At 45.8% G+C, this 10872-nt stretch overlaps 1 protein-coding gene across 1 annotated transcript in view; it reads right to left on the bottom strand.

Annotated features, from left to right (window-relative positions):
• The window catches only part of OTOGL (otogelin like), a 187639-nt gene that overhangs the window by 67280 nt on the left and 109487 nt on the right, over nt 1–10872 (bottom strand). The window contains exons 28-29 of the mRNA XM_019514788.1: nt 6516–6635; nt 3586–3702 (exon numbers count right to left, since the gene is read on the bottom strand). Coding sequence (XP_019370333.1) covers nt 3586–3702; nt 6516–6635 — 237 coding nt within the window. The remainder of the gene's footprint in view (nt 1–3585; nt 3703–6515; nt 6636–10872) is intronic.

Here is a 10872-nt window from a genome sequence, read left to right as displayed (position 1 = left end):
CCCCCCCCCCCCACCCAGTGGGTGGGGGTATCCTTACCTGTCTGCTGGCCAGAAATTCTGGCCATGGTCAGCTGGGACTGCTGGGCCACAGTTTGCCAGGCCGCAGCATAAAAATGTTGGGAACCCATGGTCTACAGGAACCCGACAGCATGTTAAAAGTCCTGATGAAGTATCTCTCTGCTTTCCACTTTCCTTAATACTATCTGCTTAGAAAACTTAAAATGAATTCATTTAAGTTAATGAGAATATCTGCCTACACTTTTTCTATTTTTGTTTGGATTTTTTCTAAAGGTGAAATTTATCCAAAGATTGAAATAATTCTATATTTAAAGCAAATGCTGCCATCTAGTGTAATCTTTGTAGTTTTGTGCTAAGGATAACATGAACAGAGCTGTAATAAGGCTGATTTACTTTACTTAAAAAAAAAAAAAAAAAGAGCGAGAGAGAGAGACAAGGGGGAAGGGGAGGAGGAGGAGGAAGGTAAGAAAGTCAGCTTAGATAACAAAGATGACCTGAAAGTATTTGACTGTCTCTCTTGAGAAGGTTATTTAAATAACATTAAAATATTTTTATTACATAATTTTCCCTGGATTTGCCTTAGCTTAAACAAACATTTCCTTCTTCGTGCCACACAGAGTTCTAATACTTAAAGTAAAAACTATTCCAGTATATTTCTTCAACTTATATTGTTCCTCCATTCTCCTGCCTAGGCATATGCATCAAAGATCCTAGTGCCCTCTCACACATGCACCATGATTCAGAAGGATCAATGTTTTCATACTACTATTGTAAAATAACCTTTTCTGTATTGGAGCAACAATTCCTGAAGGAAAAATATTTTTGATGCTTCTTTTTAAAATAATGGAAATATAAGAAAAAAGAAAGGAAGAACAAAACATGGAGGCTTCATCTCTTTGGAATAGATTTAGATCACAATCATCATTCAAACGTTACATCTAACAAACTTATAACAGAATACCTCGAAATGTACATAGAATTTCTCTAAATCTAACATACAAATGATGAGCATGATCTAAAACTGAAAAAAAATATTGGGCCTATAAAAAATATTTCCATCAGACACATATTTTAACACAGCATCCATTTGTTACACATGCAGTATAGGTACCATAGCTTGAAACTTGAATTCCACATGCTACTAAGATACAGAAAATTACTGGGCAGTATAAAACTGAATTATTAACCTTTTTGTGCACGTTATAGGCTAGGGACAGACATTACACAAACTTGTTTAGTGATCAGAAACTGGTTTAAACCTGCAACAGAACAGATGTTCAGTGCACATAAACCAGTTTGAAAATGACTGAAACCGGTTTCAGATAAACCTGGTTGAATGTAGTATCAGACTCAACTGATTTGGCTCAAACTGGTTTATGCAATCTGTCCCATACCCCTTGCTGTTTCAGGGCTCTCTGCACCACAGCAGGGCTGGCCCCTCCCCTCCGCTCCCTGGCTGCAGCTTTGGCATAGACTTGCAGCTACAGCAGCACCTGCCTACTCCCCTCAGCCACTCCCCACTCTCTGCTAAGCAGACATTCCCTGGTCCCTCACAGACACCTCTCAGTATTCGCTAGCAGCCCACATGCTGGCTACCTGTGGCACCTGGGACAAAGGCAGAATCAACAGAGAGCTGGTAATGTCCCTCTTTTCTTACTGGGGTAATAAACATTCCCTGCTGGGCTGTTCAGAACGGGGGGACCCCTCCATAATCAGAGCCTCCTGTGGGGCCTGGCCATGCCCCCCTCAGCTCAGCTCTGTGGAAGGGATGGGAGGGCTGCTCTAGCGGCTCCTGACTTCTAGCCTGAGCCACTGCAGGCAGGTGCCTGCTTTTCTGGGATGTCTGTCTGGTTACAAAACTGATTTAGCCTAGCCAAGTTAGATTAACCTGCAAAGATTGAATCAATTCAGGCTCAGGCTTTTTGAAGCCTAGAAGTCAAAGGCACAAGTAATGTAATCACTGCATGAAAGGGAAATGTAATCAGAACTGCACTATCTGCATAGATGAAAAAAGTCACTTTTTAAATTGAAGTCACCTGTAACATCAGATACAAAAAATCCAAACCAACATGCATATTATGATCTGCTTTGTTAAAGTGTGGGCTGTTTGGGGGCTCCTTAGACAAGCGGCAGCAGTGGCACGGGATGGTGGTGGTGGCAGCTGTATGCCACCTGGCAGGGACAGGGGGTTTTGCACATGCCAGCTGCCACCACCTTGCACCAGTGCTGCCACTTGTCTTCAGAGCCATGCCCATGGACAGGGGGGCTCATGCACAGTGGCTGCCTCTGCGCAGGCACCGCTCCACAGGCAAGCAACAGCAGTGGTGACTACCACATCCAGGTCCCCCCTCCTCCCTCCCCTGCCAGCCGGGCAGTACATGTGCGGCCTGCATGCAGTGGCCACTGCTACATCCCACACCGCTTGTCTGCAAAGCTGTGCAGCCGGCCACGGGAAAGCAGTGCAGGGCGCAGCAGAAGATTTGCAATGGCAGCCACCATGTGCAAACCCCCATCAGGCCAGCTGGCATGGTTGCGGTGCACAGAGGGGCACCCCTGCCCTCACCCTCCAGCTCTGCTCATGGGTGTGGGCACAGGGGCACACTTCCCCTCCCCAGCACTTTGCCTTTCCCCTGACCTGCCCCACCCCTTCTCCCCCCACACACACTTACCTGCTGGGGTGGATAACAGTGTCTGTGCCGGTGTGTGGGGCTGGGAGGCTGTTGTGGGGGAGCGAGGGGCATCAGGAGGGCTGAGGAGGCTGTGGGGGGAGAGTGAGAGGCACCAGCAGCACCGGGAGGGAGGGGCTGTGGGGGGCCTTTAATTTTAATAATGGATTTTGGGTTTTTAAATCAAAGAAAACCAGGGTCCCTGGTCATCACTGTCATGTCAGGACTCAGCCTGAAGTACCTTGCTGTAATCCAAGTCCCCTATGTAAACTAGGTATTGGAAAAGCAAAGGCATCATACATAAATCTTTGATAAAGCTAGACAAAGTGTATCCATAACACTGTAGTGGCTCTGAAGTCAAACTTCTCATGATCCTGCACCTTCTAAAGGTAACCAGCAGAACAGATAACAGAAGAGAACCACTAAGGTGAAACCATACTTGCGTGTCTTCAGCTTCTCATATTACTTGCCACATGTGACAACATGATACGTGAGTTTTTCATGTTTTCAGAATTCTTCAGTATGTGCAAGTAGCCTTAAACATAGCCATAGAATAAGAACCATAAATAGAAATATTAATTATCAAAAAACTTACTTACCAAAGACATCCTGTTATCTAACAGAGTACCACGTCCATGACATTTAATAATACTGAAACTTCCAATTGTCCAAAACCTTTATGATCCAAACTTAAGCTCCAATCTTGCAAAGAACTCTGCAAATGGAGGAACTAACCCACATGGAGCTCACTGCAGGATTGGGCCCTTATCCAGTGTCCTCTATAGTATTCAGATAGATTTGTTTTGAGTCTCAGTAGCCAAATATTCAAGAACCAACAATTATTTATTTGTTACAGAACAACTTAGTTGATCTTTGAATATTAAATAAAATGCTAACTTACCACATTACGACAAGGCGCAAACACATCACTGTACAAAACCGAGCATTCCTTTTTGGCATAAGGGAATTTGCTTTGATGCACTTCACATGGTTTAATAGTTTCATTTGGGGTTTTGCACTTAAAAGAAAGGAGTAGAAGCTATTTATAGAAATAAGTTTACTATAGACTTGGCTGCAATATACTTTTCATATCATAAATAAGAATTCCCAGTTCATAAATCATAAATTCAATTCCCAGCAGGGAATTGAAAAAGGTAGACTAAACAGGGGAAATTTTCTGTATTTGGCCTCTTCTGCCCATCTTTGATTCTATAGTTAAAAATGCTTGCATGAAAAAGAATACTTGCTTTTAGTTCTTGCCTGTTGCTTGTTAGATGAAGACAAAATGTTTTCCTTGTGAAACATCATTATAATTTCCAGAACAACCAGTAGTAATTTCACAAACAGAACTTTATAGGCCAAACACATCCCTGCTGTTTTGCTATTGACTCTAAATGGAGTCACACAAGCATTAACTTTAGCCCTCTAAGTTCAAATTAAGCAACAACAGTAGGAACAGATTAACTCAAAAAAAAAAGTCAAAAGTCATCATGATAACACAAAAACTTTTTTTTTTAAAAAAAGCTCTCTGCAGAAAGAAAAACAAATAATAATAATGAAAAAGAACAAAATGACGCTTAACTTGGCAACAGCAAGTTCATCCAAAATATATTGCCCTCAGTTGCAAGGAGAGGCTGGAAAGCATTAATGCTGAAAGACACCTAGGGCACATCCAGATGAATGTGCATATGTGGTCTGCAGTACCCCAAGGCTGTCTAAGGTGCCACAAACCACACATGGCACATGTCCAACCATTTGCTGCACTGAAAATTTGCAGTCCAGTACCAAGATTTGATACTAGGAGTTTCTGGTGTCAAAAAACACTTCTGCAAAAAAAAAAAAAAGTGGCTGCTCCAGGCTCAGTGCAGCCAGATCAGCATCACCGCTGCCCTGGGAGGCCACCAGGACCCCAAGTAAAGCTGTTGGGGCCAGCATAGGTGCTCATCTCAGCCTGCCCTACCCCACCCCGGACAATTTAGAGCATACCAGAGTGCATGTGCAGGGGTGTGCCCTGGGGCACAAAGCAGAAGCACAAATATGTGCTGCTACTATTTGTGCCATAGCAAATGCACACCCCTGCACATGCATGCTCATCTGGACATGCCACTAGAGTTTAACGAATTTAAGTCATTGTTGAATTCCCAAGGTTCAAGTTTTCTAGCTCAGCACTGTACAAGCACACTGTTGTAATCAATGCAAATCAATGTCATCAACTGGAATTCCTGGAAAAGCCACATCATACCTGTCTTCAAGAGAGAAGAAATAAGGGCCCAATCTAAAATATCAGATCCAGAACAACTCTAAATTTGAGTAAATTCACAACTATAGCTACACTTCATAGCTTCTAGTTTTTTTTCTATATAAAATATGATTTTTTGTTCATAAAAAGTCATCTGGTAATTACTTTGGCTTTTCAACTAAGCCTAGCACCATGTATGTGTCAAGATACGGCAGGAAAATGTAGTACCAGAGCCACCTTGAAACTTCAGAGAAAAAATTATGTAGAACAGTGGTGTTCAACCTTTTCCCCCTTCAGGCCTGGTGAGCAGTGCCCCATCTGTCTGTAGGCTGGATCCTGCCACTGGTCCTGATCGGGCACCATGGCAGGTGCAGTGGGGCACATCTGGCCACCTGGGGTGGGGGGCAGGGGAAGCCAAGCTGCAACCCAGCTCTGTAGGGCAGGGGGCATAGTGCCACCCATGGGGTAAGTGTGGCTTGGCTCCGTGGAGAAAAAGGGTGTGTGTGGTTTGGCCATGGGAGGGGAGATGAATGGAGGGGAGGGAAGGGGAAATGGCCCAACCTGGACCTGCAGAGAGGGAGAGCATGGCCCAGCTCTATGGGGGAAAGAGGGTGTGGATTGGTCCTGAGGGAGGAAGGAGGCATCAAAGCAAGTTGGAACCAGCCCAGCGGTGGAATGGGGGTATGGCCCAGCCCAAACCCAGCCCTGTCGGGGGGTCCAAGGGGAAAGGGGAACCCAAGTCATTCCCTTGCGTCCATGGGGAAAGGGGGTGTGGCTTGGTCCCACAGGGAAAGGGGCATGGCCTGCCCCCCCAAGTGGCTCAACAAGGGAAAGGAGGCATGGACCAGCCCAACGAGGCCCGGTGGAGGAAGGGGTGTGGGCCAGCTCTGGGAGGGAAGGGGAAGTGGCTTCGCCTCACAGGTGACAAGGCATGGCTCAGCCCCAATCCAGATGTAGGGAAGGGAACACTGCCCAACTGCGACAGACAGCGCAGGCCTTGGAGTCTGTGAATTTGGCAGGAGGGTGACAACGTTAAAATGGCCACCATTGCCCCACCACCAAACTTCCCACCCCATAGGGAGCCCCACAAGCTAGATGTAATGGCTCTGGCAGGCCACATTTGGCCTGTGAGCCAGAGGTTGAACACCTCTGCTCTAGAAGTATTCAGATTTCCTTCTGTGCATCGATTAAATTGGCAGTTTAGAACTTGGTTCTCAACCTTTGTTAGACTCAAGGCATTCCTTGGAAAATACCTGCTCTTAGGTTTCACTCATTTCTTGACTATGGAAAAATAATAGAGCAAGTGGTCTATTGCAAAGAACTCAGAAAGATTATAAATAGGTCTGAATGTTTTTGCCATGAATTCCTATTTGAAGTCTCTGGGTCAATCTTGTGAACCGTATGCAGGTTCTTGCACACCTAACAATGCTAATATTGTGCAGAACTCTGCCACACCCTTAAAGGGATCTCACAGTACCACAAGGTACCATACCACCCTGGTGTAGAAGATATCAGCAGTCTAAGTATTCACATGTTCATTAATAATGAATACCTCAAAAATAAACAGTGAAATGGCAAAAAAAATTACTTACCTGTCCTATTGTCCAGCTTTCTCCAAAAACCTGAGCATTTCTCACTTCCATGTTGTTAGATGTTGTCAGATCATTTGAAGTGTACTTGTCAAAATTTCCACACAAACCTGCCAATTTACCCTAAAATTGAAAGTACTTCGGTTTCTCATTGTTAGTACTCAACATTAATTACAACAACTTGGCAAACATTTTACAACACTTAAACTAATGCTCCCTCCCTTTCTCTCAGTTTTTCAGGATGATTATACCCCTGCCTCACATTTTGAAAATATTTGAAATTCCATACATTTAGCTCTCCAAAATGGTAATTTTTTTTAAATTAGAGCTGTTCTTTTTCTTTTCTTGCCTTTCAATTTTTTGTTTTCCAGAACCTGCTTTTACTTCCTGACTGAAGAAAGGTGCTATGTTCCCTTCAACATTTCCTCTGAAATCTGGTAGTACAATTCAATCTAAAAATCAAAAGTTCAAATATATTACCTCATGTCCCTGAAGCCTGACTAGATGTTATCATTAGTACCCTGTTGCCTATAGTCTCAGAAACAACAAGGACATTCACAACAGCTACAAAAACCCAGTCAGATGTAGCATCCTGAATGTTGGTATGTATTGGTAATGAATATAGGTATATGGAAAAGAATTCTTTTTCTGTGCAATAATAAAATCAAGACTGATCGACTGATTGACACGTAGATTCCCAGAGCATTGTGGCTAATTTGGTCCTTTAGGTCCTACTGCTTCAGTCCCTTTCTTTCCTGAGCTGAATGAAGAAACATTAAACATCTCGTTTGCTCTCCTGGCTACAGCACTGCACTGACTGCTCACGTTCACGCGATGGTCAGTTATTACCCCTAGGTCCGTTTCGGTCATGGTGCTAATCAAATTGGAGCCAACTAGCTTGTAGGTATGTTGAAGATTGTTTGACCCTAGATGGAACACTTTACACTTCTCAGTGTTGAACTTCATCTGGTTCCAATCTGCCCAACTTGCCAGCCTGTCCAGGTCCACCTGAATCTGCAGCGTAACTTCAGGCATGACCACACACCCCCATAAGCTGGTGTCATCCACAAACTTGGCCAACTGATTCAGCCTCAGGCTTTTTGACTGTCTGTGCCTACCCCACATGTCTACAAAGATCAAAGCCAGCTGGTCTAATAATCAGATTTCTAATAATAATATCTGTATTAAGGGGTGAATTAAGTCATTCTTGCATCCTGGCATCTTGGATGTTAAATGCTCAAATTGAACTGCTCTTCTCCAAGCGGTATGGCTAGATTTTAATCTCGGACACAGTGAGTTTAAGAGATCTTCATGTATAGGCAGCTGAGGGTTTTTTATTTTAATCCATAATTTAGTTAAGGCATTTTTCTCCTTAATGGGGGAGAGTGTATGTTACTAAGAATAGGGAGCCATTGGAAAGGGTTGGATCAGGTTGTTCCTATAACGATTTGCATTGCTTGGTTGTATTATGTCAACCTTATCAGCATAAGCACCGTTTTACCAGACTGGGACACAGTATTCCACCAAGAGTAGACCAGCACTAAAACTGCTGTCCTCACTGAATCAACAGCAGGTCCCCAAGAAGTCCCAGTGAGTTTCTGGAGCAAATTATTATGGGTTTTGAACTTAGCTGCTGTCATAGTTAAGTGATTTTTATTGGGCAATGTTCTATCTAGGATGATTCCTAAACACTTAGAAGTACCATTATAACATAGGAGCTGGGAAAACAATAATGGATTGATAAAGACCAGCTTGTTTATAGTTCAAGAACAATGTAGACACTTCCTGGGAGGTCATGAATGTGTGGCAGGCTGGCTGGTGGGCTCGCTGGCAGCACAGATTGTTAACTTGAGCCCAAAATGGCTCAGGCCAATTGGTGGGGCATTTCCACCAATCAGGAGGAGGCAGGAGGCAAGCATGCCCCGCCCTGACCCAGGACCAGGGTGAAGAAGAGGAGCTGAGGGGGAAACTAACCCCCCAGGCTTTCCTATTGGTCCATTTTCAATTTGGGGCAGAGCCTCCAGAAGGGATAAAAGCCCTCCTGCCCAGCACATGGGCGGTTGTCAGCAAGAGATGACGAAGATGAGGGCTTGTTAAGAGCTAGTAGAGCTGACCAGCAGGAGGTAGCAGTTGCCCCAGAAGTACACAGAAGATGCTGCCACCTAGCAGGGAGCAGCAAGCAGCTGTGTCTCCAGCCCCACCACAAAGGGAGCTGCAGCATCAGTGCACAGTGTCCAGGAGTGGATGGGACCTCAGTGGCTGCATAAGGCAGTGCAGGTCTTCTACCCTGCATGAGGCAGAAGCCCAGCCCTTTTGGTGCACAGAGATCTGCACGGGGCTTGGTGAGCTGAAGGGACACCACAGCTGCATGAGGCAGGGCGAGTCCCCAACCCTGCACAAAGCAGGAACCCAGACCCTTTGGTGCACAGAGTGGTGCACGGGGCTGGTGGACAGCTGTGGCTGCAAAAGGCAGCATGGGTCCCCAACCCCGCATGATGCAGGAGCCCTCAGTGCACAGGTCACTGCACAGGGCTGGAGAGGATATAGGAACGTACAGTACCTCGGCAGCTGCACGAGGCAGTGCAGGTCCCCAACGCTGCATGAGGCAGGAACCCAGCCCCTTCAGTGCACAGAGCAGGGCATGGGGCTGGTGGAGAGCTGAAGGGGACCACAGCAGCTGCACAAGACAGCGTCAGTCCCCACCCCTGCAAGAAGCAGGAGCTGGGCCATTGGTGCACAGATTGATGCACGGGGCCATAGAGCTGACAGGATGTGGTGACTGTACAAGGCAGCGCAGGTTCCCAACCCTGTACAAGGCAGGAGACAGGCATGCCTTGCACAGATCGGTGCCCAGGGCTGTAGAGCTGATGGGATGCCATGGCTGTGTGAGGAAGCGTGGGTTCCCATTCCTGCTGTAGGTAGGTGCCTCTTTGGCATGCAGGGTGGTGATGGGGCAAGAGAGGGCTGACAGGCCCCAGTGGCTGCATGAGGCAGCTCGGGCCTTCCTTGCCATGAGCAATGACTGGAGGGACAACCACCCCCAGCAAGGGAGGACGCCCCACCTACATGGATAAAGATGAGCCCAACCCTCAAAAAGCTGCTGGAAGTCATGAGTTACCCAGGAAGGGGATTCCCACAGGGACGGAGGGCCTTCCCCACTGCAGGTGAACAACAGGAAGCCCCTGAGGAGGGGAGACAATTCACCCATGGGCAAAAGAGGGGTCTAGGGCCTCTTCATTCAAAGGCTTTCATGGTTACAGGCCCCATCCTAATTGAGGGATCTAAGAGATGGTAATGTTGTTCTTCTAGGTAATGGGATCCTTCCCTGGGTGCCATTCTTTTTTTGGGAATAGCTGCTGTACCACTGTGGTGGTCTGTTTTCCTTAAGCCTTTGGGATTCTTGTTGTAACCCTGTGTCTTTATTATTTATTAGAAGAGGATTGTATACTGTTTTGTATCTGAACTAATTGTATGGGTTATCTAAATATATTTGTGACTTATTTGATGCAACCTGATTGTGCATGTACAATCACTACCAGATATTCTTGTCATTGTTTTGTTGATTAACCTGTGTTTCATCATTAAGTGCTCTTTGCTTGCTGCCTGGAGGGCCCTGTAAATGGGGGCAGAGGCTGCAGACTAATAGGAAGGCCACAGAGGACTAGTCCTGTGCCTGAGTCAAGGGTTAATAAGAGCTATTGCCTGTGTAAGCCTATATCTGTAAATAACATATACTTACACATATACACACAGACATATGTACATAAGAGTTCATGGTTGCAAGTTTTATATAATGCTATATCATTAAACCTGTAAATAGTTAAGTATCACTTGGTGTCCTTGGTCTCTGATCCACTCTGCAGAAAAAGGAGGTGAGCTGGCTTGCAGCTAGGTAACCAGACTCCCCACAGCATACACACACCCACTGAATCCCTTCAGTTACAGAAGGGATACCTTCCACATACCACCCAGGTTACAAATGTAAATATTAAAACAGCAGAGGTGCAAGGGCTGATCCCAAATTCCAACTATGGGGCCCCTATTCAAACTCTGAGCCACCTCACCTCTGAATGCCCTCTCCATAGTTTCATAGTTGGTAGTGTCGGAAGGGACCTGAGCAGATCATCAAGTCTGACCCCCTGCCATGGCAGGAAAGAGTACTGGGGTCAAATGACCCCAGCAAAGTGTACATCTAGCCTCCTCTTAAAAACCCCCAGGGTAGGAGCCAGCACCACTTCTCTTGGAAGTTGGTTCCAGATCCTAGCCGCCCTGACAGTGAAGTAGCGCCTCCTGATATCTAGCCTAAATCTACCCTCTGCCAGCTTGTGACCGTTATTCCTGGTCACTCCTGGTAGTGCTC

Source organism: Gavialis gangeticus, unplaced genomic scaffold, assembly GCF_001723915.1.
Source record: "Gavialis gangeticus isolate Ggan-Ray unplaced genomic scaffold, GavGan_comp1, whole genome shotgun sequence".
In the NCBI taxonomy this organism is placed as follows: Eukaryota; Metazoa; Chordata; order Crocodylia; family Gavialidae; genus Gavialis; species Gavialis gangeticus.
The sequence above is the reverse complement of the archived record's forward strand: the minus strand, read 5'-3'. Positions and strand labels throughout refer to the sequence as shown.